The sequence below is a fragment of the Rousettus aegyptiacus genome, unplaced genomic scaffold (assembly GCF_014176215.1).
Source record: "Rousettus aegyptiacus isolate mRouAeg1 unplaced genomic scaffold, mRouAeg1.p scaffold_m13_p_2, whole genome shotgun sequence".
In the NCBI taxonomy this organism is placed as follows: Eukaryota; Metazoa; Chordata; class Mammalia; order Chiroptera; family Pteropodidae; genus Rousettus; species Rousettus aegyptiacus.
The window spans coordinates 115,943,845-115,967,067 of record NW_023416295.1 but is presented as its reverse complement, the minus strand read 5'-3'; the positions used below and the strand labels follow the sequence as shown (position 1 = coordinate 115,967,067).

Genomic DNA, 23,223 nt, shown 5'->3' with positions numbered 1-23,223 from the left:
CAGAGGCTTAAACACCTGATTCGATTGTTTCCATATAACATAAATCTTTGTCATTGCTAACAAAGAAGAAATAAAAGCCCTTTTATTGATCTCAAACAAGAGTCTTCTAAAAAACCATGGACATCCTAGGTGGGAACCCCTGCTAAGTGCATTTGCCATCTGAAGCGTAACAGCGAAGTCCCTACGCGACTGCCTTCTATAGCTGATAAGAAGCCGCTGGGAAGCGAGGTTTCTGCGACTCCTTGTCAACTTTAGGATTCTTACCCGACCTTTTCCCTGATTATTTGATTTGGCTGTAAATCTTAAAACGGCAACAAATATCTCCAGCAGGATTTTTGAAGACATCGAAATGAGCTGCTTCAATGTCCTTGGAACAGAAGCAAAGCTCGAACTGCTGTTGACCCTGAGATTTCTTCGTCCGTTAGTGGCGCATAGGAGCCATCTAGGGGCGGAAGGCGCACCACCGGCTCTTCTCCGAGCGTGGTGGGTTTACGAGGGGTGAGGCGGAACAGATAACTATTTTAGAATTCTTTTCTCTCTTCTCTGACGAAATTGAATACAGTTGGACTACGAATATAGAAAAGGTTAAAACAGAAGAATTCCTGGGTGCCTTGGTCATCAGAGGAGACAGGAAAGAGCATGAGATTTGGTGGCACACAGACCCGGGCTCATCTCTGCAGCCTACAGGCTCTATGACGTTTACTTAAATGTCTGTGCCTCCGTCCTCGTCATTAAAGTTGTGATTATTAAATCTATCTCCTTGAGGAAGTTTTGAGAAGGAAATGATATGTAGTTGTGATGCATCTTGTACAGTACTTGACACATAGCAGCTGCTCAACAAATGTTAGGTGTTCACAGAGGCACATCAACGCTTTTCTAGTTTCTTTCTCTCCATATAGAGATAATTATTGTGGGACATTTTTCTTATTGGTACTAACACTAAGCCTTGGGATGTTATCCAGTATTTAAATATGCCCAATAAATAATCTTACTTCCTGCACTCCCCCACTCCCCTTTTTCCATCCAGGTTCAGATTAAGGCAGATTTGGTTCTTCACTGGATAGGGTTTGCATATACAGAGGTAGGTGCTCCAGAATAGTAACACTTTCTATTCCAAGCATGCCAAGACAAGCTTAATTATTTAAATGCATGCGTTATATAAACAAGAGCATCCAGAAAAACACACTCGCCATATGTCCCTGGAAGAAATGCATTGCAGCCATTTACCCATTGTTATTCCTATGCTTGGATGCCTTACAAAAACTCTTACTTACTCATGCTACTGCCACACATCCCAAAGCTCTCAGCTTAGTAGGTTAGAAATGATGCTAAAGAACCGAGGGAACAGTTTTGATTACAGGCAGAGTCAGTCAACGTTGCACATGGTAAAACTGCTGTCCAGGAATAGACACTCATCTATTCTAGCCAGCATCTCACAAGGGGCACCCACTAATATTGAGAATAACAACTGGCAGCCACTCGCCTGGGACACACTCCTTGGGAGCACTCCAGTGGGACTGCAGGTGGAAAGAAGAGCAGGCACACAGTGGATCGCTCCTGTCCAAATCGATAGTTATGCAAATCAAACGGGGAGCTAAAATGAGTGGGCAAAGTGTAGACATTAAATGTCTTTTAAATTCATTTTAGCATTGTTGCAGGATTCTATTTCAGTTCACTACCAGATTTCTTACAGAGCCTTGACAAATGCCAAGTCTCCCTGATTCCTTATTAATACTTAGTGTTTTGGGCTTTTCTGCTATGTGGCTATTGGTAAAACCAGGACTATTATGGCTCTGCAAAATGGTTAGGATTCAAAACATTGTAAACCTTTTCTAGCATTTAATCTTTACTTCACAGACCTAACCTCTCCATGGAAGATACTTTAGTGAAAAACTAAAACAAGTGGATCAAAGTTCCCCCTGCTGATACATCTAGGAAAGAAATCTTTGGGAGGGTAGTTGGAAAATATTGGGATTGACAGAGTCAGCAAGGGCAGCAAACTGTGGTGACTCTACAGCTTGAGCTTACCCATGTTTTAAATGTATTTAAATTTAGGTGTGGAAAATATTAAGAAAGAACAAATCAGCAGAGTTCATGCCTCAGATAAAGGAGATGTAGATGAATAAATGGCTAAACACTTCTCTACCCTTTGGGAAATTTACCCTGGTTATGGACCCGCCATAGACACTTCCTCTCCACCCACTTCTTTCCTGCTTTCTTTCCACCAAACCCAGGGTACTTTCAGGTCTTGTGCCTAGGACTTGCAAATGCCCAGTTGAAGAAGAATACTTTTCCTGTGTAAGAACACAAGACATTTTAGGAACAGGAAAAGCCTATCCGGTCTAACATACCTGCCCTTTTTAGGTTTATCTTAATCTCATGTTCCTGCATTGTTACATTCCTTCGTCTTCCTATACAGAAAAAACAGCAAACTACATTTCTCATACGTTTCTCATAATCTCTACTATCACTAAACCTGATAAAATCAGACATACATTCTAGTCCCACTGTCTTTAAAACTAATGATTTCTGAAAACAGTTTACAAGGCTGGTAGACAGTTTGTAATTTTTCTTTTAATAGAGTCATGAATCACAAAAGAGGAGGCTCCAAAGAAGCTTGGCTTTGAAGGATGAGAAGGTCATCTGGCTTGATTTGATTTTCAACTGCTAATTATGAGTTATCTTATTTGTCATGTTCTAAGTACCAACATATGCTGTCAGAGTGTTCAGCGATAAGGAATATGTTAATATGGAATAGAACTTACTTTGAAGAAAATTTGCAGGTGGCTAAAGATTAATCACAAATATCAGAGACCTGTTAAAAAGCTTAACATTCTCTGAGCCCTTCCTTGCCCCTTGTTACACATTTCATATCTGGAATTTATAAAAGGGTGAGGTAAGCCACTCACCATTGTAAAAAAGGTGAAATATTTATTCAGCAGATGTTTCATTACTTGAGAAAATTCACACTTTCAATTTAAAAACCAAGAGAGGGGCCTTCCATGCAAGTCCTTACAAGAGATTCTTGCCAGTGTTTCTATTTAGTATCTACAAGTTTTATGCACTGAATTTTTACTTTTTAACTGTGCAGTTTCAACAAATCACTGAGAAGAAACCAAAACTGTCTGCCAGATGTCAACTCCTGATTAATTTGTCTTAAGTTCAGCCAAAAGGGAAGAAAATATGATGGGTGGAGCATGAACGGCAAGCACAATCAACATCTGACCAACCAGGGTTTCCTGTCACCTTGGGAACAAAATTGATTGGCACTGGTTTCCTGTGTACAAGTTAAAAACCAGTAGCAACTACAGTTACAAGAATAAACTACAGATAAGAGACTTGGAAATTAAAGCGAGTCATATCACCAAAACTTCAGCTTGAAACCCTGGGCAGAAAAGTCCTAAGATAACTTTTGAGGGCATTTTTTTCCCTTTTAAGTTATTTTATATTTAAAGTATATTTACTTCTAATTTTGCCATTTTTAGCAGTCTGAAATCATTAAAGAGAGCAGAAGAATTCAAACTTATGTTAAGGGTCATTTATTTTGCTCAAGGCTTAATATTTCTCATTATTAAAAACATAACATTTTATTAATACATTGAAGTGATTTTTTTTAAGTTTTGACATTATCTTGAGTTATAGCTTTCTGGAAGCAAAAGAAATCTTTTGTATAAGGGACAATCCCAACTTTACTTGTAGATTAAATATGACAAATATAAGTTGTAACCTAAATTTTCAAAAAATGGAACTACAGAAGCCAAAATAACCTCAAAATAGAACTAAATCATCAACGACATTTACCGTTTTTGTTTTTCTTAGCCTCTTGGCTGCTGTTGCCATCAGCATTAAATAGCATTCTTATTGCAGTGGTGTGTGTTTGGCCCAACCCAACTCTGCTTTTGGTATAAACTCTGAAATTTTATTTCTCATCATTGCTTCATTCATTCAGAAATACGTATGAAGCATCACAATATGTGGAGATGCACCTATAGACCAAGAATTATGACAAATTAAGTGGCATGGTTAATTTGCCTTTTTTTTTTTTTTTAAGAATTCACAGAAACGCTAAAAAGTTACACAAGCATACAAAGGGATAGCAGCTCTTCAGAAATAATGAAATAAAGGAGCAGCAAAAAATGTTTGCAAAATATACCATCTTTGAAAGATAATAATGTTGAAAATTGTAAAAAAAAAAAAACCATTCTAGTCGTGAGAGATTTTTTTAAACTTCATATCCTCTTATATTCTTCCAGTTTCAGAACTACTCTTAGACTTCATTCATTCCTTATACAACATATATAAATTGTAAAACACTCTTCATACTGTATTTTAGAATTCATGCTATTTCTACTGTTACTACTAGTGCAGTAAGTAAGAGTGATTTACGGAGCCAGAGTGCCTAGCGTTCAAATTCAGACTGTGTGATCTAGGACAAGTTACTGAACGAACCTGAATGCCAATTGGTTTTCTTATCTGTAAAACGGGGGTACAGCTAGTACACTTACTTCATTAGATTGTCGTGAGGATTAATTGAGTTAATATATGTATTAGAATAGTCCTTAAGCCACATAATAAATGCTACGTGTCTGGCGTTACTAATATCATGACTGCTGCGACTGCTATTTCTGTGATCAAGACACTTTCGACGCAGCTGCTACAATAACTGCAGCGTTCTCTGCAGTTATGTCTATAGTGGTTATGAATTATCTTGTTACTGCCATTACTGACTTACCGTTGGTAGCTCCCACTGCTGCTGTTAGAACTGCTGTTGGTGCTTGTCCCTGCCGCTCTTGCTGCCACAGCTGTCACTGTTACAGGTGCAGTGTGTGAGTGTGTGTAGGTGTGTACATGTAGTCTAGAGGTACATACGCAAAATGGTAATGATGGTTATCTCTGATAGTGGGACTGTAAATAATTTCTATGTTTTTTCTTTGGCTGAAATATGTTTTCAAAACTTCTGCAATAAGAATGTATTATTTGTAAAATTCATCAAAAAAAATTTTTTTAAAGGCTGAAGAAACATTGAGGTCTCAAATTAACCAATATTTTATACTGCCTCATGGTCAAAGCTACCTTCCTGAGAGAGAAATGGTCTCGAAGGGATGCCCCTTCAACACCAATGTACAGAAGGCATCATATATATCATTCTATTACAAAATACGAAGAGACAAGGCCAGGAGACATGATTTATTTGCCATCTAACTATGTACTAAGATAACATAAGGCATTTAATCACTGACTTATTTTGTTGTTATTTTTATCTCATGTCAAAACTTTCTTCATTTATATTTATGTTTAAGAAGAAATATTTTTGAAAAGAGGAGAGATCTTTTGTGTATTTTAGCTGAACTATTCCCAGGAGAATGCCCTTGGGTTGGCCCATAGCTCAGTTTTGAACAATTACTCTGACATTCTCCTGAAAACAATCCCTGCAAGTTTTACTAAGAATAAATAAAGCACAATGGAGTAAAATTATCCACCAAATCTAGGAAAAGCAGCTATATTTTAGTCAGGAAATCTAAGGCCTTTCTTTTCATTGTATTACATTCTTATACTTCTGTTTTCAAAAAATAAGAATGCGGAAAAATTCAAATTCTCCAGTTACTGATTTGGGGGCTGAATACTGGGGGGGGGGGGAACGTACAACTAGTTTCCAGGTGAGTTTATATACACTGAGTTTATATGTCCTTGTGTTACAAATGGTTTTTAACAGAACAAAGAAAATAGGGGAAAAGAATAAAAAGCATTCAGAGTAAAGTGATTTTTTTTTTTTTTAGAATAATAACTTTTCTGAAATTTTAAATGTCACAGAGTTAACTATCTGATTGTGAGGCAAATAACAACTTCATTTCTAGATTATTTTTCAAATTCTAAGATGCTTGAATTTATACTTCAGGGCTCTATCATAATCCCGGTTAAAGGCAAACAGTAAGTTTGTCTCTCTTTGTTAAGGGAGGGATTTTCTAGTGCCTTTTAAAGCTTGTATTGGAAAATCATAGTCAAATAGTATTGCTTCCTGTGTAGACTCACATCATAGATGAATCATGATAACAGGTGATATTTTCAACATCATTTTGTAGAAAATTGTCCAGGAGACGCAAGCTCAAACCCAGTAAATAATGGTCCTTCTTCTCCTTTTATTTTTTTAAGTCTGCTTAATGTTTTGCTTATATTTTAATCAACTTAATTCAAGAAAAATTTCATCAAAAATCCAATTCAATGCAACAAATATTTATTGCATGCCTACTGTAAACATGACATTTTAAGGCAAAAATCAGACTTCAAATTTGGGTAGAAATTTAAGGCCCTACAAATGTATGCACAGTGGTTGATAGCTTGGGGTCTGGAGCCAGACCACGTATATTCCTTCCATGGCTCCCATAGCCAGATAGGTGACCTTGAGCAAGTGACATAACCTTTTGGGGCTAGGGTTTCCTCTTCCGTAAAACAGAGATAATACTAAGATTGTTTTGAATATTTTGAGTTATACATCTAAAGTATTTAGAAGAGTGTTGAAATGCAGTAAGTGTTCAATAAATGTTAACTGTTCTTATTATTATCATGGGATAGACTGCATTTTAAAAATAGAGTTTCCTTCTTACTTATTTCCATTTTCCTTTTTCTACTGAAATATACGGAGAAAAGGTTGGAGAGGAAATGGAGGAGGGTATAATGAGCTTTCGGTGGAAAGAATATATATGTTAAAATTCCTACCAAGTATTAAAGACGTCATACATTAATTGTTGTATGTTGTCTGTTTGATCATATATGGCTGTCACACTGCTCTATAGTGGAAGAAGAAATCTTGAAATTGTTTCACAACTTTTAAGGGGTCCACACTGTCATGGAAGGATCCTACCTGGATGAGACAGAGTTCTGGGTCCCAGTTTTGACTTTGCTTCTCTCAGAAAATTAAAACAGTCACATACCCACTGATTCAAAGGTTCTCTTATCCAGAGGTTTTCTCTGGACAATTACTGCTTTCTCTGGGAAAATTAAAAAACTATTACTTTTCAGGAAGAGATGATTGAAGACTTTAGTTATAAGAGTAAGGTAAAATGCAACTTAAGAATGGGTTATAAGGATAAAAAAAAAACAGAATAATTAACTCTTAGGCATAAATGATACCTATCAGTTAATCTGTAAAGAATTATAAAAGAAAAATTTCTAAATGAATTTCTAAGTTATCAGATACTCTTGTATTGCAATCAGGTTTTCTAAGTGACCAACGAAGATGTATCTGAGAGTAAGCACCAGCTTCTCTAGGAGTTATTTTTGGATTTATACTCATTCTAAGCAGCCCTAGAAAACTCTAAAGATGTCTCAGATACACTCAGGGCAACGATAGGTGGGTAAAACATGGGCTGGCTACTTCCTTGCACTCATACAGACTAAAATCAGACTAAAAGAATCTCATAAAAAATGCTTCCAAATGGCAAAGGACATGACCTGCACAAAACTGCTGAAGTGTGAGACAGACACCTGTACTAGACCAAAGTGCGACCTGCATTCTTCCTCAGGTCTCCAATTCCATCCCCAGAGGTTTATCTTGAGCAGCTGGTCTGAGTAAACAATTACACTGGTAGTTTTCAAACTCTTTTAAAAACTTGGGGCTCCCTTGATTAAGAAAGAAAACATTTTCTGCAAGGCCAGTAAGCAGAACAAGTATGCAGAGTAGGCTCATTGAGAAGCCAGGCCTCACCGGCCTATCTCTCCCACAAGGCCCTGTGCGGCATGGCTGAAAACCACAGATATAGATTAAAATGTGGGGTAATCTACAGCTAGCCACGAATCCAGCAATAATTTTATGGTTGACTAATCCAGTGCCAACACGTGGTGCTCACAGGATTTAAAGTTCTTTGTAAATGAGTTAGTTAACTTTGTCTCAGTTCTTGCATTACTGAAACACTAAGGAGGGCATCTTTCAACGCCATGTCTTGGGATCCTAATAATTTTAGAAATAAATCCAGTTATAGGAATCCAGTGTCATGTGACAAGGTAAGAATTATTGGGATAGTGCAGAGACAAAAATGAAACTGGTTTTAGACAATCACTGGAAAATTTTCTAGGTTTCCAATCAATGAGTTGTTTCAGTTTTAGAGCTCTGCTTCCAGTAAGGGATATGACCACTGTTTTCATCAGAGGCTCCACCATTAGCTGCACAGCTATGGGAAGGTCCCTGGAACTTGAACCAGGACCACTAAAGTTGTGGTTCACAAATAGGAGTAATGTAAACATAGAAGTAGAAACATATAGTATTTACATATATTTGAATATACACAGGCATTTAGATACATGCATTTTAATGTGCACGGTTAAATAGATATGTTTTTATGAACAATCAAAACTATGTATGGTGCCAGGTGGGTACTAGACTAATTGGAGGGGACCATTTTGTTAGTTATATAAATGTTTAACCACTATGTTGTGACATCTGAAATTAAGATAACATTGAATGTCAACTGTAAGTGAAAAATAAACTAAATAAAAATATAAATTTATATGTTTTAAATATATATATATATATACATATATATTGATTTAGTATTTATTACTAAAATTATTAGGATCCCGACACTATCTCTCTCTCTCTCTCTCTCTCTCTCTATATATATATATATATATATATATAGATATAGATATAGATATAGATATAGATAGATATGTAGCTATCATGAGTGTAGATCTATAGCTATATCTCCTTAACTCTACTCAGAGGTATCAAGGCTAAATCTTGGGGTTTGACCCTAAAATATTTTCTGTCTAGAAATTCTATCTAGATTTAAAAAAAAAAACTATCTAGAAATGTTTCTATCTAGCAGAATATCTAGAAATGCTACAGACCTTCTCAAGGGGAGTAGACTGTGAAATTAGGTTGAGAAACCACTGCTCTAGGGTTTCTCTCAACCTTAAAATACTGTTATTTGACATTTTTCAAGAAGGCCTTAGTTCTAATATATCATCACCTACTCTGAGGCTATTACCATGCCCATTACAACCACTGTCATGAACAAAGAGTGGGAATGAGGGAAAGGATTAAGTTATTTATTAAGGTCTACTGCTCACCAGGCACCTTGATAGGCAGTAAGAACACAAATGGTGTAAGACATTTTCCTTATCCCAAGAAGCCTATAATTTAATTTTTTAAATTACACAGATTAGTATTCTGAAGAATAATGATCATTTAGAAAAAATGCATAGGGTCAAATAATCATGTTTAAGCCATGTTTGAATTATTTTACTTATTATTATTATTTTTTAGGACCGTGACATTCTAATGCCATTTGATTTTGTGAACATCTTTTCACCTCGGGAGAATAAAAGTACTGAATGACATGTATAATTAAACATATTTCAGGGAGACTCTTACTGACACCATGTTAAAGATGTCATGAGACACCCTCCCTATCCTAGATCTCACTGGTAGCACAGCCATACGCAGGCATTGATTTTCACTTTCAGGGCATATTGTTGTTTCAGTGCACCCCCTACAGGTCAAATATGGTAGAATATACTTAAATTAGAAATTAGAAATCTATGGGTCACCACTTTTTAAATAACATGTACTGAGCTTGTCCCTCACTGCTCTCAAGGATTTTACATTGAATAAAGGAGCTAAATACTCTGATAATATATCTGTGCACATGCTTCCAACATCTCTACTAACCAAGCTCTTGGACTCAGTCTGCCCGTATAAGAAAATACATAAGTACTCTCTCCTCCCCCATGCCTAGTATTATATTTATCGTGTTTTATTGCTTAAATTCTTTGGTTCTCACCTGTTCAAATGGAATTACATTCACTTTACTCTGAACTGCTCCAAAACCTAAACCCCTCCCTCATATGGGGAAGGGTTTTGGCTACAAAGAGTTATTTCCAATAATTTTTCTATTTTCTGCCCTCAACACATTTAACACACTGTGAATTATGTGGATGGAGTGGAAAATAAAACACCTTTAAAGCTGAGATAATATATTTTCAAGGCTAGTTTAAAAAGTGAAGTAAACTGTCTTCTACAAAACAGTGACAGCGAACCAAGCCATTATTACCATGGCCAAGGTTATAAAGATCACCTGGATCAAGAAGTTAGATGGAAGAGCGTTTCCTCCACAAAACTTTCATGATTATTTAGATTTAAAAGTTAAAGTTTTAAAAAATGCAATAGGATAGTAAAGACAAGGATAAGGGTAATCATCCCATGCAAAGCTCTACAGAATGTTCAAAAATGAAGAAATCTTGCCTCATGAAGAAATTTTCTATCTCATTATCTGAGAATTCTGTCTAGATTTCTGCACCATTATTTAACAAATACAGAATCGTTCAACTTCATAATTTTCCTCTTGTTGACGCATATTTGTACTGTAATAATAGATTCAGGATAGAATCTCTTTAATTTTACAAGACTCACACACACTGAACAGAAGCAGACAAGCCACAGACCTAAAAATCCCCACTGCTCACATGAAATGGTTGGAGAAATTCAGCATCCAGGAATAAAATGGCAGATGAGAAGTTTTCCCTGTTCTGGGGTTTTCTAGAACTAAATTCACATTTTAGAGCTGAAATAGATGAGTGGATAATGCTGATGAATAAGATTAACTTTTCATTATGTAGCCAATATATAAAGAATCCCCACTACATGTAAGGAAGCAAAGATGAATGAGCTCTTAGGAGATTCTCTCTCTCTCTCTCTCTCTCTCTCTCTCTCTCTCTCTCTCTCTCTGTGTGTGTGTGTGTGTGTGTGTGTGTGTGTGTGTGTGTGTGAAAGAGAGAGAGAGACACAGAGAGAGAGACAGAGAGACATAGAGAGAGAGACAGAGACAGAGACAGAGACAGAGAGAATTTGTGGGGTCATGTAGTATAGAGGTAGTCTATTCTTAATGATCTTTCTTTTTTCTATGGATAGGACCGGGGAAGGGAATTTAAAGCAGATTTGGAAATGCTGTCTTAGGCAAAGATAAAGAGAGCTCAATGGAAAAAAGTAAGAGATTTTAAAGCAGCGTAAAGCCATTGGTCTGAGACTAACATGGCTAAGGATCCACATTCAGGCTTCAGTAGGTTTCTGCCATACTTTTAAAATATTCACTCTTGTGGGTCCTTCACCACTGAATCAGGTTTACTCACATTATTGATTAAAGTGAGTTTAAAATTCTAATTTGTTTTTCAGACTCCTTCAGTAGACTAAGAATTACATCAGGAGAAGAACATTCTGAATAGGAATTCATAGCAAAATACTTAAGAGCCAAAATTCATCAGCAAATAAAATGTAAATAAGAGCAAAACTAATCAATCATTTAGGAGACTACATCCAGAGCAGGGGAATGAGGGTTTTTATAAGCTTTCCTTAGCACCTTGTTGTGCAGCATGATGGGAACATGCGAGGAAAGTGGCTCTAAGACTCTCCCTCACAGTGGTTAAAGAAGCCAGGCAGCCTGCAAATACACTGGAGACTTCCGTCTGTGGGGTGATAGGGAGACGATGATCATCTGTTTTTTGTTTTTTGTTTTTTTTTAAGTATTTCTTTCCATAACATCAACTTAATTTTAAGAACTTGTTCCCTTTTCCCATGTTGAGATATAAAAATATTTATGGAATATGTACCAGGCATTGTGCTATAGACACCACCATGTCCAGGAATCAGATTCAAGAGGGGAAAGGAAGAAATAAAAAATGAGGCAGGTAGGATAAGTAGGCTTGGAAAAGGGCAAAATTATTGAGAGTCATATTTAAATCTCTGATTTAGAAAAAAAATATTGGCCCTTAAATAAAAGGATTTATATATTATAAGACATATTAGGTAATAATAATTTTATTTGACACACTGTCCTTAAAATTACTTGTGGATTAAATGAGAAATGAAAACGATCGGATGCTAAGCATTGTTAAGAAAACACGTCATACTTGAAAGTATTCACACCTATTTGTCATTTCTTTTATCACTACACCAAGACCTTTTTAAAAAGTATCTGCAGAAGAGATTATACCTCACTTGCCAGAGAAGACATTCGAATCATTATGGATTTTTTTTTTTTTAAACCAAAACAAGTACCAGCATCCTCTTTCCTTTAAATGAGGCCAGCTAATAAATGCTTCAACATGCAGTTCTCCACTAGAGGACACTATTTCCACATACTACAATCAGGATTCATCCAGGCTGGCTTCAGATCATATCTGAGAACAGAGCTCTCTCACCATGTTTAAATCACACCCAGATAATCATGACGCATGGCTAAAAGGAAATGACACTTTAATATTTGTAATATATAGGTAAAGAAAATAAACAAACCCATCAGTTGAAAAATAACTTAATTTTGCTAAAGTCATCTGCCGTGGGTGATCTGTGATTTTTCACTGTTTTGCTATAGAGGTCATGTATCGATAGCTGGAAAAACAGATGAGAACAGAGTGGTGCCTCACTTCATAGAAAAACAATGCTCGAGCAGTCCCTAAAATCATAATGGGACCCTGAACTGTAGCTTTAAGACACATTCCAAATAACTACGAAAGTAAATGTCTCTGCCTGCAAGGTAAAGTCTCCTGACACGGTAACTAAGATTCAGAGCTGTCTCTCAAAATGAGAAGCAAAGCGCACTCTGGGAATTGTCCATGCCTGCCCTGATTAAAATGTCTACAAAAAAGGCCATTTCACCTAATTCTGTCGGCTTGAACATCAAGATCTGGAGCATGGTCCTCTAGCACAGATTCGAAATCTCATTTTAGAAAACACAGCCTTTAGTACTCTTCACAGTGAAACTCTAATTTGATCACAGGTAGGGGAATCAGTGAACACAAACCTCCAGAATAATACCACAACAACTTCTTTACAGTCCGGATAAGGAGAACTAGCTCTATAGATATGCTGGCAAAGTGCACCTAGGGGAAGCAAGCATAATTCTCTCTAAAATAGGTCACATCCTACAGAATGACTATAAATAAGAATGCAAAAAGGTAATTAGGTTGTGTTGCCCCCCTCCCCCCACTCTCCACCTCCCAGTAGTGTGAGTGGAAATGGAGACCACCAAGTAAAGCTGGAAGCCAGTGTCCATGATCAGGTTCACGTTAATGGATATTGAAGGATGGGCATGCTGAGCAGCCCTTTCTGATTGAATCCCAGGATGAGGCAGCCTGTGTGATGGGTGGTCTGGTGGAAGATACAGCAGTAGGAGGACCAATGGGACTTGCTCTTGTTATCCTACCAAGGGCCACGAGTGGGGAAAAAGAAAGGTGGGGAGAGGAAAGGAGCTATTATAGTGATTGTTATTAGAGCTCCTTCCAGGTCTACACTCTCGGGACTTAATCAGCCTACTTGGAGAGAAGCTAGGTCAGTGCTTGCCAATAAGTAATGGCCAATTTTTTTACCTTCTTAGGAAGAATTCTACTACTCTCAATTCCTTAGAAATACATCTTGGCATCTGTTCTACATTCCTTGGGTTGCAGCCACCGTCATTTCTTTCATTTACTACTATTACCTTTTCTTTCATGACTAGCTATTAATTTTCAGGCGGTTTTCAAAAGTTTTGCCTCCATTTTCTTAAACCCAGTGTTGCTGTTTTTTTTTTTTTAAAATTAGGACACTTTACCTTTTTTTTCCTAACCCTTCAGAACCCTAACCCACCTACATAAAAATCCAATCTTGTCTATCCTACAAATAAAGAAAGAAACAGTGTAACGATCACTGTTAACAAAGGGCTTGTGCATGTTTCCAATGTCTCCCCAGCTCTGGAAGACCCCGTGAAAGCATTTTACAAGGACATGATCATAAAAAATGAGAGAAGCTGGAAATTTTATCATCTGTATCATCTCGGAGGGGGAAGAACACAGTGGTTATGTGCAGATTTTGCGTCAGATTGTCCAGATTTGAATCTCCAACTCCAACTTTATTTCTTTATGATATTGAACATGTTATTTAATATTTCTAAGTTTCTGTTAGCTCATCTGCAAGAAGGGCATAAACATAGTACCAGCCTCATGGGGTATTATAAAGAGTGTATGAGATAACACACTAGCACAGTGGCTGGCATATGGTAGGTTAGTGGTCAATACGTTAGCTTTTATTATTTGTCCTCTTCCCGCCATACGGGCAGCAGCTTGGTGAAAGGGCGTGAGCACGTGCCCTCTCATGTGCACTGTCCACCACGCATAGCGAAATGAGCTCAGTTATTATCCAGTTTAAACAATATAGAGCTCTTCCTTCCAAATTCCTTGAGAACAGTTTTTGGCTTGAGTTTTCTGGATTATTGCCTCATAGCTCCCTCTCATTTGGGCTTCTTTACTGTATTCACGTTTGCCATCACCTTGGTCATTTACGTTAGGTTACCACTGGGGCTCTAGGATGGGAACGCACAGGTGAAAGAAAGACTGAGACTGACAGTGAGCTTCTAGACTGGCAATGAAATGGTTATTCAACTTGAGTGTTTTCAGTCTACTGCACAAAATGGAATTTTACTTGATTTAGAATAAACAAAAAAAAGCCATTCTAAAAGCCAAGCATGAAATTTGCTAATAGGAAAAACAGTGTGACACTCTATAATATACCTATTTACTAAATATATTGATTTGTAATCTATTTTTTAAAAATTTCCATACATTATAGGATGTATGTTCTCTCCCTCCCTCCAAGTACCTATTAGGATTACAACCTCTGGAGCCAGACCGCTTGAGTTCAAATTCTGTTTGTCACTCCACACCCCACTCCCAGTAACATAACATTATGTTATTTAGGCAGTAACTTAAACTCTCTGAGACTTAGTTTCCTCACTGTAAGGAGGGAATAACAAGTCTCTTGTGAGGATTAAGTGAGATAATGCATGTAAAGGGTCAACGAATTTTATCGGGTTGCTGTTTTTATTGATGTTACTGGGAGTTAAATTAGGGTTAGCTTCTAAACGGTTGTTTGTTATCTGTATGATTCCATTATTTTCAGGTGGAGCAAATGGTTCATAGTCTGTGTTCCGTGGTCCTGGGTCATAGGTTCCATCAGAGCAAATGGTGTTTATTTGAAGGAGGCTATGTGGTAAGTGTATAATAGCCTGGAAAGATCAAGGAAACCTGGAGTATAAACTTAGCTCTGCTGTAACTAGTGTTGTGATCTTGGGCAAGTATAGTAATGCTGTTGGTGCTCCACCCAGATCACCTTTACCTGGTGTGCCTGCTTTCTCCTCCACCGCTGCTGGGAGTAGAGGCTGTGAATGACGCACAGCTGCTGCTTCTCTGGAGAATCACCCTCAGATGATGGAAGTGGTCTACTCCAGAGATGCCCAGGAAGTTAAATCTCCATCATCCCCAGGGTGGCCTGAACTCAATAGTTAACTGATACAGGGGTACATATGCCCAGCCGATTTGCCTTCAGAGGGAACGACTGTTCATGAGGTGTCACTCATGCTCCAGACCTCCCTGTGGAATCAGACTGGGCCCACACAGCATCTGAAACCACTTCTTTGCTTGGTTTCTTCTCTGTTTTGCTTCCCCTGCTTTCCTTTAGACTTCTCCTGAGAGCATCCTCTCAATAACTCACTGGAACAAGAATCCTTGTCTCAAGCTATGCTTTCAGGGAACCTCTCCTAAGACCTGAGAGAGAAGATTCTGGGTCTCAGTTTCACTTGACAGAAAATGAGGGAGTTGGATCCATTTTCATTGATGGGTCTATTTCATTATGAATAGATTTTAATCTTCAGAGTATTTTTGTATACTTTGTACCCAGATATTCACTTGTTTCCATTCTGTATTCTTTACTTATAACTCCTGAAAGGAGATCAGTTGAGGAACAAGTATCTTCTAAGTTAAAATTTTTGAGCATTGGAATGTTTCTCTTCTAGGGAGAGCAGGGGACAGAAGTCAGGCCATTCCACCTCTCCTGGAGGAAATTGTAGTAAACAAAACCCTTGAGTTTAGGTGTAGAATACTCAATATTTTCTTGGACACTCATGTTTTTATTGCTTTCACCACTGCAGATATCCTTCTAGCTGTGACAAGAATCTCCCAGTCTCAGCCAGGTTGCAACCTCCAAGAAAATCTTTAAAATCACAAACCTGCCGGCTGTATCATCATTTATATATGGATACAAAAATGAACCATACTATGGTACAGCTTAAGAAAAGTTAGAGAATGTCCATTCATTAAGTGTCAGTAACATTCGGGGACCTGCGGAGGTCCTGTCTGAGATCTTAGATACAAAGAAATAGTAACTAATTAACTAACTAACTAACTAACTTACTCTGCAATATTTTTCTAGCGTTTACTATGTATGAGAATTACAGGAATCATGGGCAACACAAGAGTATCTAGAGCCTGTACCTGTCTTTAAGATTCTTACAAGCTGGTAAAGGGACAGGACAAACCACTCAAAAACTAGTTTCGGTCCCTTTTTGAATTATTGTTAAATTAAAATTACTGCTGAAGGAGCAATTTATATGAGATTCAGAGGTGTTAAAAATCACTGTGCGTATTGATAGATATTATAGCTAATAGTTGAAGACAAGTTTTGTATTGGGATTTGGAAACTAGAAGGGGAAGGAGATAGAGGGAGATTGGAATGGCTTCCAAGAGAAAGTGATGCTTGAATTTCTCTTTCTCATTCTTCACTCCCATCTCTCACCTTTAGACCTCTTCTTTCCTTGCTGGGTAATCCAACTGCAACCACTTCTTCTCTTACTACCTTTGACACAAGCAATTCCTGAAGTATCCTAGCTTAGTCTATCTTCCTGATGAAACTCTGAAGTTAAGGAGAGAAAGGAGTGTGGGTGGAAGTCTAACGGTAGCTACCCAAGAACGAGAAAAACAATGCCTTAGGAGACAAAGTAAGAGAGAGTTTCGAACAAGAACTAGGCATTAGGGCTAGATATGAAAAGAAATGAAACATGTTTTGTGGTTAGCTTATTGATAAACTTGGCAAGCATATGTGAGAGAAATAGCAAGGATGGCAGTTTGAAGACGACCAGCAAGGTGACAAATATAATTTGCCCATTTAAGACATCCGGGAAAGAAAGGAAAGACAAGAATCAGAGGAGGAATTGGTTAAGGAAGTTTCTTTAATACAAAAGAGAACCTGTTTCTATGCCGAGGGAACAGCATTAGCAAAGAGGTACAGGTGAAAATAGAAGAGGAAAACTGATGGAGTCACCTATGAGGGTTGTGAGGGAATTACCTGCTGTTGTTATGCAGAGACTAGCTTTCTCTTGCTCTGAGATGGGAAGGAAGTGGAAGGTGATGGGAGGGGATGCAGGGAAGTTTATAGACCAGTGGCAGGCAATGCATTTAACAGTGATTACACACTGCCGCTGCTAAAGTCACCCACATGGACTACAAAGATGAGCAAGATACCATCCCTGTACTCTCCTTTCTCAAATATTCACTCCGTTTAAATGAATGAATGGATATTTAATCTACGCTCCTTGGAATTCAAATATGCCCAGCATGATAATAAAAATTAGTCTGACTTTTTGTCAGTTTTATTATCATCTTTAAATCTTCTATAGAAAATGACCCCTTACTGCCTGCATCTGAGCAGATCTTTTTGTTACCTTGCCCTTGCTATACCACCAATGCTCAGATACCTGTTTTAAGGTTTCTCTTTGAAGCAAATATGAATACATAAAACTAACTTGGGTAACAAGAGTAAAAGAACTGGAGGGAAGTGAGGAAGTCAAGTTTAACCCCTTCACATTACAAAAAAAGGAAATGAGGCCCAGGTAGGGGAATGGCTCATGAAGTCACTTAATCCAGAAATGGCAAAGCTGGGTCTGGAATCCAGTTCTCCTAACTCCTGGAGCCTCAGGAAAAAGTTCCATCTTGTTTACCTTTCCATAGTGTAACCCAGACAGCAATTTAGTGGCATCCAAGTAAGGGAATGATACATGGAAGCTCCGGTAGATCCATCAGGAAACCAACAAATATTTTGGGGGAGGAAGTAGAATGACTTGATTGCTTTCTATTTTCCTTTTTTATGGAGTCAAAGTGTTCTCTCTTTAAAAGACTTTGGAGATTACTGCAACAAATCCCTTTCTTTTTACTTTACTCATTGTTCTCTGACAATACTTTCAAAGATATTTGAATGATTTCTTGGTCATCTGTTGTTCTTAAAGCCACAGACTATATTTTCTGAAGGGATGTGGTGTGTGTGTGATGGAAAATAAAAGTAAACTTATATCTGGTATTTAAAAACCTAAGGCAACAAAAAAGAGAGTGATAGAAAATTAAAATATAGGAAAATAAGAAGAGTATAAACCTGGGAGTATATCTTGAAAACTTTTTCATTTTCCTACTACTCTGATATGTAGTATTCAATGTAATATAAATCACATTTTAAATATAAACATGGATCTTTTTATTTTAAAAACTACTATGGGAAAGCTTTACTTAATATTTTGGGGAAGCAAAGAATTAACCTCTCATTTATGTATTTTGCATGTGATTGATTTCACACATCATTTTTGCCTTAAATGGGAATGTACTAGTGTAAGTACATCACGAAGGCAAGGAAAGTAACAAAAATAATGACATGATACTTACTTGAGATATTTGTTTTGCTCAAAGGAAGCAGAAGGAAAACTTCATAAAAATGTGTGGCATACCCTTTTTCTACCTTACTCCAAACAATGTTGACTTCCCTGGGAAATACCACAAGTTCATTTTCCGCCCTTCTACGTACCAGAAATTGGATGGCAATTCAACAGGATAGGTCAGTGGCTCTAAACAAATAATTAATAATTGTAGAAGCTGTCCCATGATTGAAGAGGACCTCGACTTCTATCTACATCAGTTTAACAGAATCAGATGCAACTAAAAGATTTTTTTTATAACACAGCTTGATTCTTCTGGGGAATAAGAAAGACTATTTCCTTCTGGTGTCCATTTGGTGATGAATATGCCAAACATCTCTAGTTCTAGCCTGTTTAGTTGATGAATACTCTTAAAAAAAAAAAAAGGAAGCAAAGTGTAGGGGGATACAGAAGAAGCTCGTACCTCTCTTGAAGTCCTATAGGCTTCATTTTGAAAGGAGAAGGGCAGACAGAGGTGGTAGCTTTGATTTCAGGAGTGTATCGGCCTTGAGGGTCCACGACCACACTCAGTACCTTCGGGGCCTGCTCAGGCTGGACCATGCTGTTGACTGTCTTTGCCTCAGACAGTGCTGGCTGTAACGCGAGCGGTGATAGGTGGATCTCCTGATTTTTCTCTTTATCTTGTCTCAAAGAAAGCTGAAATTTTTCTTTTAATCTGTAAAGAATCTATAGGAGAAGATACAAAGGGCTCCTGTCACATTTTTTTCACACTCAACAATAAAGTGTGGTCTCCTCCACCCCCAAACCTAGAAGACAAACCAAAATAAAGGTTTAATGATAATACAAGTAAGAAAGACTTCTAGGATGATGTCTCAGTTTTGTAGTATCCAGATTTTTCTCAAAAGGATACACTTGGTATTTTTAGTTATGGTGCACAAACGAATTACATATATGTGCATGGATTTATTCCTCAAATATTGTTAAAAGCAAATTTGGCTAATTTTACAAAAATGCTAGATGTCAGATTGACATGTAAGTTTTTACTTAAAATGATTGAAATGGAAGGCTTTTAGAAGGAATAGCCATCAAATATGAGCTTATGATGTTTATAGAAACAAAGATCTGCATCCAATACAGCATAGCATAAAGTCTTGCAAAATATTAATGAAAGAATAGTTATGCTATAAACCGTAATTTCTTATGTTGGTAAATATCTGAATTTATCATATATTAACTTGAGTATCTAGCAAATCCTTGAAATAATTAAATTTAGGGCATCTGTCAAAGAATAATTTGGATGACCAGAATATTTTTTTCTTACCCTTTTCCCCTTTTAATTTTAACGCATGTAGAAAAAAAGCAAAAGTATCACTATCCTCCACTTTCAGAGCTCTTTCTTGAATGGCTAATATAATTCAGAATTGATAGAATATTTGCTTTTAAGAATTGGACTGACTTTGTTGTGTTTATTCCAAAGGACCCAATTGTGAGGTAAGCAAAGTCTGTCTCTCCTATCCTCACACTTCCATTTGAACAGGCCTTTTTTCTTCTTTTCTTTTAAAAATTTATTTATTATTTTTATTTTTTAAAATGTATTATATTTTTCCAGTTTTATTGAGATATAATTGACATATAACATTGTATAAGTTTAAGGTATACGAAATAATGATTTGATGTCTTTTCTCTTCTGCTGATGTTCACTACTCTACTTCAATTCCCGCAGAAACTAGATGTTCTTATGCTTCTTTGAGTCTGTTCAAGGAAATGACTTGTTTAGCAGATGACGAGCCTACTTAACCCATTATCTGCAATTACAGCATTGATAAAATCTGCATCTTATAAAGCCTTAGGCCAAATGAACTTCCCTGTTTAATTTCTGGAATCCATTAGCTAAATGGGTGTAATTTTAGGAGAGAGGTCTTTTCTGGTGCTTTTCAATTACATTTACTCTAACTGGTCAGGGGACTAATTCTTTCTTTCCCTTTCTTTCAAATTTCCTTTAAATTCTAACAATCTCTATATTTTAAATATATGGGAAAGATACAAAGTCTAAACATATTTTTTTCTAGTTAGAGGATGAACAAACAGAAAAAAAAGTTAGAAAAGAAGTCACCTGAAATTGTGGAGGAAATAAATACCTTTAATAATTTATTTCAGAAAAATTTCAGAAAATATTTGTCCGGTATTCTCAAAATACATTGATTTTAAAAAAGTCTATTTAACAAAATAAGATTATTTAAAAAATCAGAGTGAAGTAAAAACGCAGCAATCTAAAATGAAAAGGTATCAGACTGAGATTAAAAAGAAAGAATTCAAAGAGCTGAAAATCCAGTAGCAGGATGTAATTTTGCAAGTGATAAAGAATGGAACTGACAATGCAGAAAAGAGAATCGATGGCATATTCGGCAAAATTGAGAGACTGCTTGCAATGTAGAGGCAAAGAATAAAGAAATGAAGATTAAAAATAAGAGAAAAGATAGAATATGGAAGTCAGAGAAGAGTCATTGTAAATGATAAACCAGGGTGAATGAAAGAGAAAGAAATTATTCAAAACAATTCTCAGTGCCCACTATGTCATGTATTATCAAATGTACAGAGTATTCTGCTACTAACAAAATAGACTATAACTTATTCTTATGGAATTTAGGGATATGGAATGAAAAAATTCCTAATTTAAATATAAATATTTACACATGTAAATTGAAAGAAGAGTAAATGTGAAAAGAAAATGGAGCCATATTTTTGAAAAAAAAAAAATGTTACAAAGGATGCATGAATTCCATACCTAGATAAATTGATGTTCATGTGAAAGAAGGTAATAGAGAGAACTTCTCGAATATGCGAGGTCTCAGAAAATATATTGTCTGTGTACCCTTCCTGGAAAAAATGTACCATCATGAAAAAGATGACTCAAAATTAAGAACTAAAAAACTAGAAACTGTGATAGAAAAGGGAACTTTAGAATTATTTAAACACAGAGTGAAAAATAAATTTAACTATGTCTCAGACCCAACATCTCAGCGTGTAGTGGTAAGAAAGGAAGTTGGAAGAGGGCAGAGAGGTAAAAAAATAAGGGTTAATGTATGTTAAGTGACTTTTTAACTAGGGATACAGAGGGGGTGGGAATTAGAATGGTTGCTAGAGGTCCTTCTGACCTAATTACACATTAGAGAAAATGCAGTCGAGCTAACTCACGTGGCTTGCCTAAAGCCGAAATTTAGTCGTGGCATAGCCAAGCCCTAACATAGCTCTGTCTTGCAAGCCTATGCACTATCCACTCTCTTACATTACCTCTGGTGCTGCTTTTCACCACACTATCATTCTCGAAGGTTGACATCCGCAGCAGATGTGATTCTCACCACTGAGTGAAAACCACCGAATCTAAGCATATATCTTTCATGGATGAAAAGGCCTCCTTAAGGAAAAGGACTATGCACATTTGAAGTATACCTAGAAATGCATATCATAATTTGAACTTCAAAAAATTAAAGAGAATCCTTATTGTCTTTTATGTCAGTCTACTTCCACATAAGCTGTAGATTTTTATATGGGTGGCATTCATTGACCCTGGTAAGGTAAAGCTAAATCTTAAAATTTTGAAAACAATGGGTTCTAAATATTCCAATGACAAATATTCCTGTTAATAGTACTACAAATATTACTAAGAAAAAAAATGTCTAATGTTAAACGACAAGTCTTACTGTTTACAGGTACTTTCCCAAGATACAGGATAAAAAATACTGAAGATGAGTCCTCTCACACTGTGCATAATGCCTAAGGATGGGAAATTTTAACTTACTGCTTCTTTTCAGCCTCAATAACACTTAAGAGACACTTTGCCCCCACACCACTTTGCAAAACCAAACTCCTCTCTAGAACAATACCAATCGGATGACACATATGTGTTAAGCTAAACCCATAGGTACTAAAAGATGAGGCAATAGAATTTAAGATGAGATAGTTTTTATTTTTTTACATTGCAAACAAGTTATTTTCCTGAATGAGAACAGAAAGAAATATATTGTATCTTTATTAAAAAAAAAAACATAGAGCATAATGTATATATTGTATATTCTAAGTTCTTCGCATCTAAATATAATATGTATATTGGAACTTTTGCTTGCTTGTTTACACTTGGGTTTTAGAGAAGCACAGTTCAAAAATGAAAATAAGGAAGCCAAAAATATTGGCCTTCTCAGTTATTTTTGACAGGTCACTTTTATGATTCCATTAGTGTAAAACAAACTCTATTCCAAAGTCCTTCTTTACCAGTCATGAGCTTATGTTCTTGATCAGGAAACTGTCACGTATTTTATAGTCATCTGTTTACTTTATCTCTGGTTAGAGGTCAATTTTTAAATCCGCCTCAATCTAGTATGTGTACAAACTGATTGCTACATCTTTAGGGAAAAGCAGAACTTGGAGAATGTATAACACTTATAAGAAACTGTATAACAATGCTCAAGAGAGAGATTTAGCTGGAAAAAAAAATGGAAAAAAAATCTAAAGAGTCTGCTACTTGGCAATAGGACACTTGTCATGGAATTAAATAGTTCTCAGCCAGCAGTGGTTCTCGACCAGCAGGAATTTTGTCCTTCTGGGGACACTTGGCAATGTCTAGAGATGTGTTTTGGTTGTCATACTGGGGTGTGTGGGGGTTGCTACTGGTATCTAGCAGGCATATGGTAGAGATGCTGTTCAATAACCTACAGTGTATAGGATAGAA

The 23,223-nt window shown here is 36.6% G+C and overlaps 1 protein-coding gene across 1 annotated transcript in view; it reads right to left on the bottom strand.

The window, feature by feature from the left end:
- The window catches only part of PTPRR (protein tyrosine phosphatase receptor type R), a 217,534-nt gene that overhangs the window by 64,520 nt on the left and 129,791 nt on the right, over positions 1 to 23,223 (bottom strand). Inside the window, exon 6 of the mRNA XM_016152328.2 lies at positions 18,961 to 19,223. Coding sequence (XP_016007814.2) covers positions 18,961 to 19,223 — 263 coding nt within the window. The remainder of the gene's footprint in view (positions 1 to 18,960; positions 19,224 to 23,223) is intronic.